Source organism: Budorcas taxicolor, chromosome 2, assembly GCF_023091745.1.
Source record: "Budorcas taxicolor isolate Tak-1 chromosome 2, Takin1.1, whole genome shotgun sequence".
Classification (NCBI taxonomy): domain Eukaryota; kingdom Metazoa; phylum Chordata; class Mammalia; order Artiodactyla; family Bovidae; genus Budorcas; species Budorcas taxicolor.
This window is the reverse complement of record NC_068911.1, coordinates 28,748,167-28,766,251: the sequence shown is the minus strand read 5'-3', so window position 1 is coordinate 28,766,251 and position 18,085 is coordinate 28,748,167. Positions and strand designations below refer to the sequence as shown.

Below are 18,085 nucleotides of genomic sequence, written 5' to 3'. Positions count from 1 at the left end.
GACCCTACACCGGACACCCTTTCCACGAGCCTGTTCTGCCATTTCAGCACCCAGAGAGGGCTCAGGCCCCACCGAAGGCTTTCTGGGGCTCATGAGGGCTGGTAAGAGTTACTTATTCCCATGTCATGTCGTTTTAAGAATGCTGATCTCCATCAGCACAATGATTTATAGATAGAATAACTGTGTTAGGTATTTCAAAACCTCAGTTTGTTTTGGCCATACCCCATGGCATGGGATCTTAGCTCCCTGACCAGGGATCAAACCTGTGCCCCTGCAGTGGAAGTGTGGAGTCTTAACCCCTGGACTGCCAGGGAAGTCCCTCATTATCCCCATATTACAGATGTGGAAACTGAGGCTCAAAGGAGTAATTCCATAGTAGATACGTTTTGGAATATCTGTCAATCTTAACATATTCTCTTTCACTAAGAACTTCCCTCCAACTCATGGGAGTGGGATTTAGTAGCCATTTTATACTCTATGAAGTACTGAAAGACCCTAAAAACAGTGCTTGGCTCTGAGATGACCATGTGACCCAGCTCAGGTAAGATTCAATGACACTCAATTCCAAGATGTGGGATGGGACTACTGGAAAGAACTGAACTGGCTGGAACTAAGAGGCCATCTGGATCGATGGCAGCCACATTGCCACCATGAGGGCAGAGCCCGCTTGAGAGTGAGGCCAAAGTGGAGGGCAGCGGAGAGAGGGAAAGGCAGGAGCTCAGGTCCTGCCTGTCAGACCCAGCTGTACCTCTGGCCTCAGTTTACGAACCAGTACCTTCCCCACTGGATTTCTGTCTCTAAAACCCTCAGCTTCCCACCCTATAGTAGCTCCCTGCCTTTCTCCCAAAATAATGACTTTCTCTAAGTGGAAGCTAATTTCCAGAGAACCGGGACTATGTCTATTGCGATCCTGCCAAGTTGTACCTCAAAGATCTCAAATCCAGCGATGTCCAGGATCCCCAGGAACGAAGCCCCTTGCCGGTGGGTCTTGTCCAGGGCTTTGTTCACGCGGGTAAGTATCCAGCGGAAAAGGCGCTCATAAGTGGCCTTGGCCAAAGCTTCTACAGCAAAGTCTGCCTGCAGGGGGTAAGGGGACAGGGTTACTCCCAATCGGCTATGTTTTCACAAGAGCCTGACTGGTGGTCCTGGATTTTTATACTCCCTCTACCTACAATTACTCCTTAAAAGATAAACAAACATCTCTACAACTGGCAATAAGGGACATAATCGTTAGACCTAAGGAATGGCGATGTGGCTAAGTAGTCACTTTCTGTTAGAGGGACCTGGAACAGAGTGGAGCCTGCTCCATCCCAGGGTCACTTAGAGGCAGTCAGTCCTGCCTCTAGAAAGGGTCCAGAGACATGTCCAAAGGTTAACTCAGCCCTCATACCTTCAACTAAGAGATCAAGATGAGGTCAGGAGTGAGAGACTCTGATGCTCTTGCTCAGCCAGTGTTGTACCTCCAAAACCTGACATGGGACTTTGATTATTCTAGTACTGGATATACGGGGGATAAAAAAATGGATGGATGGGTGGGTGGGTGGATGGAAAAGTCCTTCCCTGAAAGCCACCAGGAAGTTTAGGTCTTTTTAGCATGAGCCATCCATTGTCCTTGTTGGGCATGTGCAGTAAACGGTGTACTTTCCTTCACCACAAATTGGCTTTGCTGCATGGTTGATTAACAGACCCAAGTTTGGTTAGTTAACAGATGCATGAATGGGTGGGTGGATGGATGGATGGATGGGTGGATGGATGGAAGGGTGGGTGGATGGAAGAATGGACGGATGGATGGATGGGTGGATGGAAGGGTGGATGGATGGATGGATGGATGGGTGGGTGGGTGGATGAATGGATGGGTGGATGGATGGAAGAGTGGATAGATGGATGGGTGGATGGATGGAAGGGTGTATGGATGGATGGGTGGATGGATGGAAGGGTGGGTAGATGGATGGATGGATGGGTAGGTGGATGGATGGAACGGTGGATGAATGGATGGGTGGATGGATGGATGGATGGATGGATGGATGGATGGATGGGTGGATGGATGGATGGAAGGGTGGATAGATGGATGGGTGGATGGATGGAAGGGTGGATGGATGGAAGGGTGTATGGATGGATGGGTGGATGGATGGAAGGGTGGGTAGATGGATGGATGGATGGGTAGGTGGATGGATGGAACGGTGGATGAATGGATGGGTGGATGGATGGATGGATGGATGGATGGATGGGTGGATGGATGGATGGATGGATGGATGGAAGGGTGGATGGATGGAAGGGTGGATGGATGGAAGGGTGGGTAGATGGATGGATGGATGGGTAGGTAGATGGATCAAAGGGTGGATGAATGGATGGGTGGATGGATGGATGGGTGGATGGATGGATGGAAGGGTGGATGGAGGGATGGGTGGATGGATGGATAGGTGGATGGGTGGATGGATGGGTGGATGGATGGGTGGATGGATGGATGGAAGGGTGGATAGATGGATGGGTGGATGGATGGAAGGGTGGATGGAGGGAACAGTGGATGGATGGATGGATGGATGGATGGAAGGGTGGATGGATGGACGGGTGGATGGATGGATGGGTGGACAGATGGAAGGGTGGACACATGGAAGGGTGGACACATGGAAGGGTGGATGGAGGGAACGGTGGATGGATGGTGGGTGGGTGGATGCATGGAAGGGTGGATGGATGGATGGTAGGGTGGATAGATGGATGGGTGGATGGATGGAAGGGTGGATGGAGGGAACGGTGGATGGATGGATGGGTGGATGGATGGAAGGGTGGATGGAGGGAACGGTGGATGGATGGATGGGTGGATGGATAGAAGGGTGGATGGAGGGATGGGTGGACGGATGGAAGGGTGGACAGATGGAAGGGTGGACACATGGAAGGGTGGATGGAGGGAACGGTGGATGGATGGTAGGTGGATGGATGCATGGAAGGGTGGATGGATGGATGGGTGGATGGATGGAAGGGTGGATGGTGGGAACGTGGATGGATGGGTGGGTGGATGGATGGAAGGGTGGATGGAGGGATGGGTGGACGGATGGAAGGGTGGACAGATGGAAGGGTGGACACATGGAAGGGTGGATGGATGGAAAAGCCTTCAGGAATAAATGGCAAATGCATCACGTACCTGTTCTTTGGTTTGAGCCTTCTGTACCACATCCCGCCCGACTTTGATACGTGGGGTCAAGATAGATCTGGTGAAATCTGTTACATTAATTCCCATGAGGTGGCAAACTTTCTGAGCCGCTGGATGGAGAAAAGAAGCATATTAAGTGCATCACAGAAGTGCAGGCTTGGAAAAGAAGGCAAATCACATGGGATCTCTGTGGTCTGTGGATACACTGTTTTTCCTTCGATGACATGGAACATGCCAGTGACCACAGCATGAAAGAGCCCTGAAAGCTGCTGTCATCAGTGGCCTCACCCCCAGCGTCTTACCAAGAGGCAGTGACGGGGCTGGGATGGAGGTGTGCCCCAACCGGGGGCTTCGGGCCAGAGCCAGGTTCAGCTCCTCGCTCTTTTCCCACTTCGTAGCCATGTGCTTTTTTTGGAAATCCTACTTAACTTCCCAAACTCTAGCTTGCAGAAATGGTCAGCTATTTGGTATGTTGTTTGATTGTCAATGGGATTAAATGAGGTAGGTATATACCTGACATATAGTTAAATTCAATAAGCATTGTTCTGCCATTCCAAGATATATGTGGCAATATATGCAGAGAGGAAAATATTGGAAACAACTTAAACGTTTGTTCACAAGGGAGCAAACAAATATATCACGATATTTTTGTAAGTATTTTTCTCTAGCAAAAAAGTTGCAAGATGATGCCTATAGTGTGATATCATCCATGTTAAAAAAAAAAACCACTCACAAAACACCACTGAATATTGTTCAGATATATGTATGTGAAAGTATAAACATAAGACCAGAAGGGTATATGGTAAAGTACAATTGTGGTTGTCAGGAGGTTTAGGGAGAAGAACGGGACCCAGTTGGGAGAATAAGAGATATCAGCCTCCTCTATACTGTGTCTTGTTTCATTCTAAAGATAAAGAAGCATTCAAAAATAGTCACAAATGTCCATTCTGAATGGTGGACACATGGGCTCTTGTGTTCATGTAGTTCTGCATTTAAAAAGGTTTTCTCAAAAAAAAAAAAAAAATCCAACATTAGCTGCTTCCTTAATGTGAGGACTAGTGACACACAGTGGTCTGGAATGGTGTGAGATAAATCGTGTAGTTTTAGGATTTCTTCCCCTCATCTTTCTGCAAAGGTGCTCTTTTCATTTCTGTTTCCCTGAGGGTCTCTCCTCAGAATGAGATTTTCTTTAACTTGCCATTTTGGGAGTGTAAGACATGAGAAACAATTGGCAGTTCCAAAGGGAGCTTGGAAAAGCAACCCAATATTGAGACAGGGGAGTTGAGGCCACAGGTGAGCAAGCTGGGAACCTAAGTCCTCCTTCTGGATCAGCTGCCAACAAGCATGGTGGTATCCAGGCCATCTTTTTGAAACACAAAACTGTTTATTTGCAGGTAGGGCTGTCAGATTTAGGAAAAACATACAGGACATCCAGTGAAACTTGAATTTCAGATAAGCGATGAACAATTTTTAGTATAATTATGTCCCTAGTATTGCCTAGGACATACTTACAATCAGAAGTGTTTGTCTGAAATTCAAATTCCACTGGGCATCCTGTGTTTTATCTGACAATCCCATTTCAGAGAAACATGAGGCCTGTCTCCCCAACAAGACCATACATGGCATAAGAAATGGGGCGGTTCCTTCTCGTTTCTCACTGTATCCTACTGCCCGGCATATAGCAGGTGTTCAAAAAGACTTTTTTAACAAAATAAATGAGTGTGGGGTTTTTGAAGAGATACTCCCTAAGGATCCTGTCTCATCCAAAACTTAGCTTCCCCCCTGCCCCCCCACACTCTGACTGGAGAATTTTCCACGTAGGCTCCTCAGCAGTGAAAAGTTTGAAAAAAGAGAAATTAAGCGATAGTAACCCAGCCTAGTTCTTATTAATGCCCCAGATATCCTCAGCCAGAAGAATAACCAAGACAATGTGACCTTTCCTCCCATCACCAAAGTCATCAGTTATCACAAAAAAAAGCAGCAAGCACCTGTGTTATCCGGCATGGAAGCCTGGTCTGTGTTTCTTTCCTTCTTGAAGACAATATTTCCAAGTTGCAGGACAGATGACACCACCCTCAATATGGCTGGAGTGAGGAGAGAAGACCAGATAAGACAGAAATGCCAACATCAAGATCCAGAGTCTCTGAGTCATTGAGGACCCAGAGCTGGCCCACAGCTTTCCCCCAGAGAGCCTCCGTTCTGAGCTTTTGTCTAGTCTTATTCAGCCACTAACCTGTGTCTAACTGGAAAAAGCCAAACCACCCCAATTCCCTGCTAAGAGGAGAGAAGACCAGCTAGGGCGGAGCAGAATATTTTTGGATTGTTGCTAAAAACCGTGCACTACAATGGAATTATGTGCAGGAGAGCATGAAAATCTATAGCCTGTGGACCAAATCCAGCTCATTACCTGCCCTTGAAAATAAAGTTTTATTGGAACCCAGCATACTCATTCACTTACATGCTGACTATAGCTATTTGCATGCTGAATGGCAGAGTTCAACAGTTGCCATGGAAATCGTATGGCCTGGTAAGGCTAAAATATTTACTACCTGGCACTTCTATACATCAAGGAGATTGAATGATTAACAATTACAAACAAACAAACAAAAAATCCTGCTGTATCTCACAAACATGAATGCTGAAGGAAGGACTCCAAATGCAAACAAGAATGTATCACATAAATCCATTTAACAGGCACATCTATGGCGCTGGAAGTCAGGACGGTGGTTATCCTTGACTGGGGAAGCTATGAGAAGAGGCATGAGGAGTTTCATGGGGGCTGGTGGTGTTTGTGTTCTCTTAGTTAAAATAGGCACCAGTTACGCAAGTGTGTTTAGTGTGTAAGAATTCATCAACTATACACACTAACACACAATGTTCTAAATGTAAATTTTACGTCAATAAACTGAATCTAAAGACAAAACAAAACCCTGTGCTTCTTAGCATGCTCTGGCTGTGTGTGTGAACGTTCATGTTAGGATGAAGAAGGGGGAGGCTTTCCCACTGGTTGTCGAGGCATCTCCAGACAAAATAGTGTGTTGCCAGACCCTGGGAACCCTTCTGACGCCATACTCAGTCCATGCCACTGTCAAAATGGTTTCTGAGCCTGAAATCCTCCCAAGACCATGAGTTTCTGGAGTGTAGGGGGCGGTCCTATCTTCTTTATATTCCCCTAACCTTCTCCAGGGTCCAGACACATATCGGGGAGGGAGGGTAGATGGATGGATGGAAAATGAAGTGATGGATGGATGGATGGATGGAAGGAAGATGGATGATGGATGGATCGATGAATGGATAGATAATAGATGGATGGATCAATTAATGGATTGATGAATATAGATAGATGGAGGATGGATGGATGGATGAACGGATGGATGGATGATGAAGAGATGGATGGATGGATGGAGGATTGATCAATGCAAATACTTGGCTTTAGATTACCTGAGGTGCTGATCACCCAGGATTTCCAAGAAGAAATCACAGTTTCAAGAACAAAACATAGAGATTCCAGCCTACTCTGATTCCTTAGGCCAAATTAGGGATGACAATCTTTTTGGGGGAGATTTTGGGGACCTTTCGGGCTTCCCTGATAGCTCAGTTGGTAAAGAATCAGCCTGCAATGTGGGAGACCCCGGTTTGGTTCCTGGGTTGGGAAGATCCACTGGAGAAGGGATGGGCTACCCACTCCAGTATTCTTGGACTTCCTTTGCGGCTCAGCTGGTAAAGAATCCGCCTGCTATGCGGGAGACCTGGGTTCGATCCCTGGGTTGGGAGGATCCCATGGAGAAGGCAACAGCTACCCACCCCAGTATTCTGGCCTGGAGCATCCCATGGACTGTGCAGTCCATGGGGTCGCGGTAAAGTTTTACTACGACTGCCCTCGCACGTTAGGGACCCTGGCCCAGCTCAGGAGGAGAAGGGCCGAGACCACCCACCCATATGCTCCCGCTCACCACTGCAGAAGCTTTCCTCTCAAGTGAACAAAGTTTCTGTCAAAAGGAAGCAGCTGAGGCAGTTTCTTTAATAACATCTATGAAGGGGCTCTATAAACCATCAGGTGCAATATGCACAGTTCTTAAACTGAAAGTCTAAATGAGGGATTGCTGAAATGCCTGCCTTATAAGTAGTGAAACTCAGGATTTCTCAGCCCCGGGCACTAGCGAATTTTTGGCCCAGATAGTTGATTGTGGGGGGTGCCCCATGTATCATCACAGGATGTTTAGCTGCATCCTTGCTGTCTAACCACTAGAAGTCAGTACTGCTCTCTCTGTGTTTGGTCGCTAAGTCATGTCCGACTCTGCGACCCCACGGACTGCAGCATCTCAGGCTTCTCTACTGCTAAGTCACTTCAGTCGTGTCCGACTCTGTGCGACCCCATAGACGGCAGCCTACCAGGCTCTCCCGTCCCTGGGATTCTCCAGGCAAGAACACTGGGAGTGGGTTGCCATTTCCCTCTCCAATGCATGAAAGTGAAAAGTGAAAGTGAAGTCGCTCAGTCGTGTCCGATTCTTAGCGACCCCATGGACTGCAGCCTACCAGGCTCCTCCGTCCATGGGATTTTCCAGGCAAGAGTACTGGAGTGGGGTGCCATCGCCTTCTCTGACAGGCTTGGCCCAGTGGGTACTAAACAGCAGTTGACTGGTGGCCATTAAAAAAGTGACCACCCAGAACCTGCGAATGTGACCTTATTTGAAAAAAGATCCCTGCAGAGGCAATTAAATGAAATCATCTTAGATTGGTCTGTGTGTGTGTGTGTGTGCACACATGCACACACGCATGCACATGCTCAGTCATGTCCCACTCTCTGCAACCCCATGGACTGCAGCCCTTCAGGCTCTTCTGTCCATGGGATTCTCCAGGCAAGAATTCTGGAGTGGGTTGTCATTTCTCCCTCCAGGGGATTGTCTCGACCCAGGGATCAAACTCAAGTCTCCTGTGTCTCCTGCATTGGCAGCTGGATTCTTTACCATCAGCACCACCTGAGAAGTCCCTAGATTAAACTGGCGGGCCTTAAATGCAGGAGACCTGAGTTCAATCCCTGGAGAAGGGGATGGCAACCCACCCCAGTATTCTTGCCTGGGAAATCCCATGGACAGAGGAGCCTGGAAGGTTATAGTCCATGGGGTCACAAAGAGTTGGAAATGACTGACAGAATAACACTAAATTAAACTGGTCCTAAATCCAACCACAAGTGAGCTGATAACAGAGAGAAGAGAAGTCACACAGAGCAGAAGAAACATGAAGGAGGCGGCCTGGGGTGATGCGTCTACAAGCAAGGACTGCTGGCAGCCACAGAAGAGAGGCAACTGACCTGAGGTGGATTCTCCCTCAGAACCCCTGGAAGGAGCCACCCCTGGCCACACCTTGGTTCCAGACTCCTGGCCTCTAGAACCATGAGCGAATAAATGCCTGCTGTTTTAAGCCACCAAGCAGGGGGTCACTTGTTACAACGACAGGAGACTAATATGCCACCCTTACTACTGAGAAGCAGGAAACAGGTTTCTCAACATGTAACAGAGCCACCACTTGCATCTGTAGAGTGACCCACCTGCCAAAGCAGGAGACATTAACAGACATGGGTTCAATCCCTGGATTGGGAAGATCCCTTGCAGTAGGAAATGGCAACCTACTCCAGTATCCTTGCCTGGGAAATCCCATGGACCAAGGAGCCTGGCAGGCTACAGTCCACGGAGTTGCAAAGAGTTGGACATGAATGAAGCAACTTAGCGCACAGGAAACTTTTAAAAACATTTCAATAGTTAGGGACTTCTACTAATTTATTTGAAATAGTATAACCAGGACATACACTTAGTGATTTTACAGAAATGGTTGTTTAGGACAAAGTCCAGAGTGGATGGAATTGTGGAAATCTACTCTCTGCATAAAAGTATTCAGTCAATGATGATATAGGTGGAACCCAGAAGCGGCATCAACTGTGAATGACTGACATCTGAAAATGGACCTAGATAGCCTCGGGGAGGATCTGAGGGCAGAAATGCTGGAGTTAGCTGCTGGGAGTTCACATCCTGGCTGTGTTATTAGTAGCTGTGTGACTTGGAGTCGGGTATTAGCCTCTCTGGGCCCCCACTTTGCCATCTGAAGGCCCATAAGAACACCTACTTCATAGGACTGTCATGAGGGTTAAATGCATAGAACCTAAACCCAGGGGTTTCCCTGGTGGCTCAGCTGGTCAAGAATTTGCCTGCAATGCGGGAGACCTGGGTTCTATCCCCGGGTTGGGAAGATCCCCTGGAGGAGGGCATGGCAACCCACTCCAGTATTCTTGCCTGGAGAATCCCCGTGGGCAGAGGAGCCTGGCGGGCTGCAGTCCTCGGGGTTGCAAAGAGTTGGACATGACTGAGTGACTAACAGCACAGCACACAGCACCTAAACCCAGACAGTGCTCAACAAACAGCAGTGCTGTGATGCCATCACGATTATGACGGTCTTACACTGCTGCTAGCTCTCTGTGCAACCTGGGGCAAGTACTTCTCTCTTGCTAAGGTCCAGGAGCCAGAGGAGACTGGTCACTTGGGCCCTCATGCAGCTCCAGGGCTCAAGCCTGACAGCACCCTCAGCTCCCCATTTTCCTTTGACCTTTTTGGGGAGAGTTGGGAACAGCCCTAGATTTATAATCAGGGTTGGTATACACAATGGTCTAAGTCCATATCCCATGGGTATCAGTCATTTGTCCACTCTCATCTTTTAAAAAAATATTTATTTATTTTAATTCATTTACTTATTTGGCTGTACTGGGTCTTAGTTGCAGAATGCGGGATCTTCAGTCTTCATTGCAGCATGCTGGATTTTTTTCTTTTTCAGTTATGACATGAAGGATCTTTAGCTGAGGCATGCAGAAGCAGCATGCAAAGTCTTAGCTGCAGCATGTGGGAACTAGTTCCTTGACGAGGGATCAAACTCAGTCCCCCTGCATTGAGAGTGTGGACTCTTAGCCACTGAACCACCAGAGAAGTCCCTGAACACCCTCATTTTTTTCTTTTTAATTCTTAAATTATATTTATATATTTTTAATTATTTATTTTGGCCGTCCAGGTCTGAGTTGTGGCACACAGGACCTTCACTCTGTGTTGCAGCGTGCAGGATCTTTAGTTGTGGTATGCAAACTCCTAGTTGCAGCATGTGGCTTTAGTTCCTGGATCAGGGATCGAACCCTGGCCCCCTGCACTGGGCGCATGGAGTCTTAGCCCCTGGACCACCAGGGAAGTCCTCACCCTCATCTTAATGCTTGCTCTATAGGCATACCAGGGCTTCCCAGGCGGCACTAATGGTAAAGAACCCGCCTGCCAATGCAGGCAGGTGGAGACGTACGTCTCCTACATTGGGGCTATGGGAATCTACCCTTTGTGTAAAAATATTCAATCAGTGATGACATAGATGAGACCTGAAGCGGCATCAATTATAAATGGCTGACACTGGAAATGGATCTAGACAGTCTCTGGGAGGATCCGGGGGCAGGGGCACTGGAGTTAGATGCTGGGAGTTCACACAGCTGCTAATAACCCAGCCAGGGCATGAACTCCCAGCAGCTGACTCTAGCGCCCCTGCCCCAAGACCCTCCCAGAGACTGTCTAGATCTGATTCCAGGTGTCAGTCATTTACCGTTGATGCCGCTTCAGGTTTCATCAGTATCGTCACTGACTGACTATTTTTATGCAGAGGGTTGATTTCCACAGTCCCATTGTCGGAGATGTACGAGAGGCGGGTTCGATCCTTGGGTCGGGAAGATCCCCTGGAGAAGGAAATGGCAACCCACTCTAGTATTCTTGCCTGGAGAATCCCATGGACAGAGGGGCCTGGCGGGCTACATGGGGTCTCAAGAGCCACACGGGACTGGAGTGGCTCAGTGTGCACACAGCATGCTGCAGACATGCCACTGCTTGATTATTTATTTATTTGCTTTCACGTGACTAGGTAGGTTGTCTGCACGTGTGCTCAGGTGCCCAGTCGTGTCCCAGGCTTTTGTGGCCCCACGGACTGTAGCCAGCCAGGCTCCTCTGTCCATGGAATTCTCCAGATAAGAATACTGGAATGGGTTGCCATTTCCTTCTCCAGTACTCTACTGATACTCAGCACTTTCCTTTACAATCACTTCTCTTTCCTATGATTTACTTTAGTAGGAAACTTTATCTTAAGTGAAAAAATCAGCTTTCCTTGCCATAAAGAGATGGCCACGATAAAAATAAATACATGGAAAATGAATCATACTATCAAATGCTAGCAAGAGGCTGGGACCTGCCCAGCGTGCTCAACCTGGGGTCTGCTCTCCAAGGTTAAAAGGGTGATGAGCAAGTGCCAGGGAGGGGCTGAAGACTGTATAGATGCCAAACTGCTCCTCTCTGTGAAAGTCATCAGACAGACTGAAAAGGACTAGAGAAGGGACCGCCACCTCATGGTGGGTTTCTGCATCACTTATCGTCTAAAAAATGAGTCCACATCGTAGAACATTCTGGGTTCCTTCTAACCTTGGTTTCCATACCTTGGTTCTGACATACACATTTTTTTAAATTTATAGAACAAAACCCACCTTCCCACATACAAAAACAGAGCACAGCACATCATAAAGTGGGGTTTGGGATTCCATGAGACCCAAGAATGAGTCCCAGCCCCATCAGTGACTTGCTGTGTGTCTCTTCTGTGTGTGTCTTTGTTTCTCTGTGCCTCAGTTTCTTCATTTGCAAACTGCGGTAACAACAGTCATCTCCTAGGGTTGTTGCAATATTAAATAATGTGCATAAAGCACTTAGCAGATGGTTTTGTCCCCTGATGTCTTCACTTTAAATATATTAGGAGCATTTTCACATAAGGCAATGTCTGAAAGGACCCATTGTTTTCTTTCATAAGGTCAAACAATAACTGAATAAATCTTCTATCAATATTTTAGTTTGTTCCAGTTTTTTATTATGTACATAAAACTGAACATTCTGGTATATTTTTGGTACATTTTTTAAAAAGGAAAGTTTACCAAATACCTGGCCCAAAGCAAGTACTTAGTCATCAGTTGTATCTTTCTAAAAGCAAAGATTACAAGCAAAATTAACTCATGTTCCAAATAAAATGAATCATTCTTGGAGAGCCAATGTCATTCAGGAAGGGATGCTGTTAGCACTGGATTCTGAAGTGGGATCCCAGCCAAAAGCCACAAAGGCCTACCATCTGGTATCTGACTCATGGAATCTTCTTTTTTTCAGCCCCATGAAGGGGGTTATCTCTGGAGGAGTTGCCCATCCTGTAAAATGCAGCTGCCCTGCATTTTGGCAACTGTAGCCCTCATTCTGGGGCTTCAAAGGGGGTGCGAACACGGAAAGCAAGGGAAAATTTCCACAGTCTTGTCCTGGTGTTTCCCAAAGAGATTAATCTTAAATATTGAGGCATATCTAATTCAGAAGTGTTTCTCGCACAGTATGGAAACCAGGAATGTCTCTATGAGCTTTCCTAGTCTGAGGACCAAATGTGCTTCTTGGTCATTGGTATGATGATATTGACCAATACTGACCCATCGCCAGAACAGCCTTTCCAGGAAGAACCCAAGTACACCCACTGCCACAATTATTTTCCCTCCCCTCCACCTACATATTCTTGATGAGGCCAATAACCTCTCTACCTCCAGCTTCAAGAATGGAATAGAGACCATAACAAAGAGATGTAATAGAGCTTTCTACAACCCTGGCTCATTGTGAGTAGTTCAGGATTATGCATGTCAACCTAGGCAATGAGACTTCATTAAGGGACTCAGGCAAGGAATCCACTCTGCTCATTTCTGCTGGATATAAACCCAGTGGATGTAAGGGCTGGAGCTGCAACAAGCCATTTCATTGCCCAGAAACTATCACCTACTTAAAGACAAGGTTAGTGAGATACCAAGTTCCAAAGACCTTCTTAGAGTCCCAAGAATTTGCTGTTCATGAAGCCAGTGTCCCTGAATTTTCCAGCTACATGAATGAATCATTTTACTTTTTGCTTAAGCCAAGTTGGTCAGTTATGGCCAAAAGAGGCCTAATGTAGCCACTTTTCTAAGACAGCAAAAAGCCACCTAAAGTAATATTAATTTTCCTTCTTTTCCTTTTTTTTTTTTTTTTTGAGTGGGGAATTCAGAGAGCAGAAATCTGTCCCGACCAAAGAAAAGTCCCTAACGTATTCCAGTGGTACTGAGGCAGGAAAGGCAGGGCTGGGCCCGAGGATGGTCTCCTCATACACAGACATCAGGTGGAAGGCAAAGCCACCTCCCTGTTTTGCACTTAATCAGGCCATGATTCATGGAGGAGTGGCATCAGCACAGAAACTCTGGAACCATGAGCAAGAAACCCTGACCAAGAAAACCGTGGAACAAACGCAGTGAAAGCGCAGGGGTTGCCAGTGACCCTGTATGACCTTCCATGTGTGGAGCCTGACTAGTAAAGGAAAACTTAAGGGAATACCGCTCTTAGAGTCATGAACAGGGGCTTCAAACGCTCAAGACCAGGGACAGATGCTACTGGATGCAGTCCAAGCCACACTCCAACCCTCCCCTCAATGAATACCCCACCCCTAATCAAAAAGACCCACCTATTTAAAGGGCTAAAAATAAAAGGGGGACCAAAAAACCCCTGCAGGGCACCCCTCATCTGCGAGGACACCTACACTCTGTGTTGAGTGTGTAGCTTTCAATTCTGCCCTAAATAAACTACTTCGCTGCTCCCTTAGCTCCTCAGCCCCAGTGTGTGTGTGTGTGTGTGTGTGTGTGTGTGTGTGTGTGTTCATTTCCTTTTTCCCTTAGTACCTCATGTTTTTTTTGCCCAAATTCTTCTGGACAAGTTGAACAAGAGCCTGGACATTTGCTAAAGCGTTTTTGGGGTCAGTACCCAGAGCAGGAGCCCAGAGCGGGTCTCCTGACCAGCATCCTGCCCAAGGTGAAAAGACTTACACAGCTGCTCCTCCTCAGTGAAGCCCATGATGGCCATGGCTTCCACGGTCTCATTGAACATCTCGTCATCCTGGGCGGCCGGGATGGGCACAAAGCCGTTGGAGAGGAATGTGTAGTTGTTGAAGCCTTCCAAAAGCAAGTCATCTAGAAGGAGAGGAAGATGGGGCGGTGGTCAGGAAAGACACTTCCACTTTGAACAGGAGACAGGAGCCCGATAAAGGGTCTGATCCAGCAGAATTTCTTTCCCTTTCCTGAGACTTGGACAGTGCAAAGCGTCCCTCTGTTTCACTGCATAGAAATGATCACTAGCCATCACCCGCCTCATACAGTGGTGAAGCTCGTGCACTGCCCCGGGGTGCCTGGCAACTGAAATCCAGCCTTGGGCCCACTTCCTTAGCCAGGATGGTGGCATCTACTCAGAGGAAGGGACATCTTTAGCTCAGTCTCCCAAAGGCATCTTGCCTTTAGGAACAAAGCTGTCTGAAAAGTTAGATTAATCTTTATCCATCCATTTATTAAACTTTTATCAAAATTAAACATGCACACAGATTGTATTTTATTTTTCACACAGATTTTAAATATCAGTGACTGAGCTACAGATCCATATGAAGCTGGTACTAACAGCCTGAGAAACGCAACTTGCAGCTTCTAGTCATCACTGGTCGAAGAGAATTTGACAGGAACTCCATGAGCATCCCAAGGAAGGAGAAAGGCACCCTTGTTTTGCAGCCTTCATCAGCATTTGTTCCTGAACCACCCCAGTTTTCCTTCTCTAATAATCAAATAATTCTCTAGCCATGTATGATTTTACCATATCTTTTTGGATATCTAGTTAGCACTGTGATTTTTGTTCTACGTACGCTGTGTAATAGTTGATTCTGTCCTATCCTTATAAAACACGTTAAACTTAAATACTTTATGAGAAAAAAAATCAATTACTATCAAAAGGTTTATAATAAAAACACCATCACTTGTCTGATCGTTTATCCAGCTCCTACCTATAGTAGTTACCTACAGTAACTGCTTTTTATCTCTCTTAACTGTTTCTTTCCTGGTAGTTATCACTACTTCTCTATATAATAGGCTTACTATATATTATACTTACAAATCATATTAATGACTACTTCTGGATGTGGGTTAGATACTGCCCATTCACTTCCTGCTATGATAGAAAAAGATTTAGTGCTCTTACATCCTCTCTCTTCTCAAACTATTTCTAGCAACCAGTGCATGCTAGGTTACTTCAGTCATGTCCAGCTCTTTGCGACCGCATGGACTGTAGCCCTCCAAGCTTCTCTGTCCATGGGCTTCTCCACCAAAGAATACTGGAGTGGGTTGCTATTTCCTGCTCCAGGGGATCTTCCTGACCCAGGGATTGAACCCGTGTCTCTTATGCTTCCTGCACGGGCAGGCGAGTTCTTTACCACTAGTGCCACGCGGAAGCCCATGTAATAATAGATAAGGCATATCTGGGCTGCTGGTTGTCTTTAAGAATAAAGTTTTATTGAAACACAGGCACCCCCATTGCCTTGTCTGTTGTCTATGGCTGCTGTCATGCTACAATGGCGGCCAGAGTGGAGCAGCTGCAACAAAAACCATGTGATTCTCAAAACCTATATGGACTATTTGGCCCTTTAGTAGAAACATTTGCCAACTCTGTGTTTATGACATTCATTAAATATTGTTCTCTATAAAGCTGTATTCTGTAGCTACATTCCTTTGTTGTTATTCACCCCTTTCTCCCTCAAATTTATAATTTATTATCTTTTTTTCTTACACCATTTGCATTTATGACAAACTCCAATATATCAAGTGTCCTCTTCCAGATCAATCGTTAATTAGGCTGGATTTGATTATACTTTTGGAGGGAATTCAGCAAGACGCTTTACTTTTTAAGCGAAGGGCTTTCATGGGTCAAGTCACTTGGAAGCTACTTGATAAAGTCGAGGTTAAATTGACCCAAGATGCCAGTTAACTCAAGCCTTCGGATTAACTGAAATGCTTGATTAAAGTCACAAGGATCTGAGTCTTTGCCAAGATTTCATTATCCAGACCGAGGATATCTTTAAAAATATTCAATTCTCTGTAAAACCCTAACCTCTTCCCAAACCTATCATCAAGTATACAAGTGGTTCCTAGGAATTTTAGTTAGCCTTATCCCTGCTCGATTTCTGGAAGACTGGAGGCAGAGCACAAAACTTGAACCCGTTTCCAAGCCACCAGACTGTTGACTTTGGTGGCACAGAGATGGGAGAAAAATATAAACACTTCTCTCTGGACCACCCCAGCCTCTGTGCTATAACAGCTAGTTTTCCTATTTGCCACTGTGTAACATCCATTCCACTCCCCACTTTTATCCAAAATTGCTCCGGATGCCCAGTATCAAGATCAAATCATGAACGCTGCTCCCTCTAGTGGTGAAATGTTGCAATACACCTCATCACAGCAAAGGTACCAGTCCACGCATACTTCTGGTAATTTTCTAAGCCAAATAACTAACCCCAGGTCACAAAACGGATGGGAAGCGAAACTTGTACTGTTCTCCTAAAATTTTGGATTTAAACTTATTACTATAATGTAGAGCATACTATGTACCTATATTGACAGGTATATTCCTTTTTTCAGAATTTTATATGTTCTTTTAAGTTAGTAAAGATTAATTCTTCTGCATGCCTAGATCATATTATATAATTTCCTACTGGAGTCTGGCATACAGTATAGTATAGTATTCATATGTGAAAAATATTTTTCCTACAACAGAGAACAGCAAACTATAGCACAATGCGTATTCCTATTTTTGTAAGAAAATTCTACTGTAATATAGCTATGCCCACTGGTTTAGCATTGCCTATGGCTGCTTCTGCATTTACAAAGACAGAGCTCAGTGGCTGTGACAAAAACCATGTGGCCTACAGAGCCTAAGAGATTTACTGTCTGGTTCGTTACAGAAAAATATAGTTGACCCTGCCCTACGAAAAGGCCACTTCAAAGTTACTTTCAAAACAGGTATAACGAAAAGTGCTTGGAGCCACTACAAAATTCCTTATGAAATCAGAATGCATCTTAAATACCTGCAAGTTTTATAAACTTGCAAATACGGCCACTGTCTTTTAAAAATTATTGAATCTACTTTTGGCTGTACTGGGTCTTGGCTGCTGTGTGTGGGCTTTCTCTAGTTGCAGGAGCGGGGGCTACTCTTTGTTGCAATCCTCCAGCTTCTCCCTGCGGTGGCTTCTCGTTGCGGAGCACTGGTTTAGTTGCTCCAGGGCATATGGGATCTTCCCAGATCAGGGAGCAAACCTGTGCCCCCTGCACTGGCAGGCAGATTCTTATCCACTGCGCCACCAGGCAAGTACCCGGCAATTGTCTTTCCCCCCTCCTAGAAGACACAGATTGCGTCTATTTGGACTTGATGTCATCTGTCTAATTATTAATTAATTAATCATTTAATGCCTAACTGAAACTGCCATCTGCTATGCCGCATAGTAGATGCTCAGTAAATGAAGGTGACTGACAGAAGCCACATTCACTCACTCCAAGGAGATGAGGAGATGCTGCCCAGAGATGTGTAACTCTTTCCCTCGCGGGATCTCAGACTCTGTTTTAATAGCTATCAATTAACCCTGGAAAACGACGGAAGGGAGGGCTGAGGTCTCCCAGCACACATCCTTGCTCATCACTTACTTCGCATCTTCTCCTTGGCTCCAGCAATCAGATAGTAAAAGATGTGGAAGGTCCTCTCGTCTCTGGCTTGGCGAATCGCACGTGACTTTTCCAGCAGATCTGGTTTGGGAGGAGTTAAGAATTCTAGAACTGCCGTGCTGGAGAAGATTCTTGAGAGTCCTTTGGACAGCAAGATCAAACCAGTCAATCTCAAAGGAAATCAACCCTGAATATTCATTGGAAGGACAGATGCTGAAGCTGGAGCTCCAATACTTTGGCCACCTGATGTGAAGAGTCGATTCATTGGAAAAGACCCTGATATTGGGAAAGATTGAGGGCAGGAGAAGAAGGGG

The 18,085-nt window shown here is 46.1% G+C and overlaps 1 protein-coding gene across 2 annotated transcripts in view; it reads right to left on the bottom strand.

Annotated features, from left to right (window-relative positions):
- The window catches only part of MYH11 (myosin heavy chain 11), a 127,755-nt gene that overhangs the window by 41,419 nt on the left and 68,251 nt on the right, over positions 1-18,085 (bottom strand). For both annotated transcript variants that reach the window (XM_052635853.1, XM_052635854.1), the window contains exons 8-12: positions 17,754-17,852; positions 14,070-14,213; positions 5,137-5,232; positions 3,140-3,258; positions 925-1,077 (exon numbers count right to left, since the gene is read on the bottom strand). In XM_052635853.1, coding sequence (XP_052491813.1) covers positions 925-1,077; positions 3,140-3,258; positions 5,137-5,232; positions 14,070-14,213; positions 17,754-17,852 — 611 coding nt within the window. The remainder of the gene's footprint in view (positions 1-924; positions 1,078-3,139; positions 3,259-5,136; positions 5,233-14,069; positions 14,214-17,753; positions 17,853-18,085) is intronic.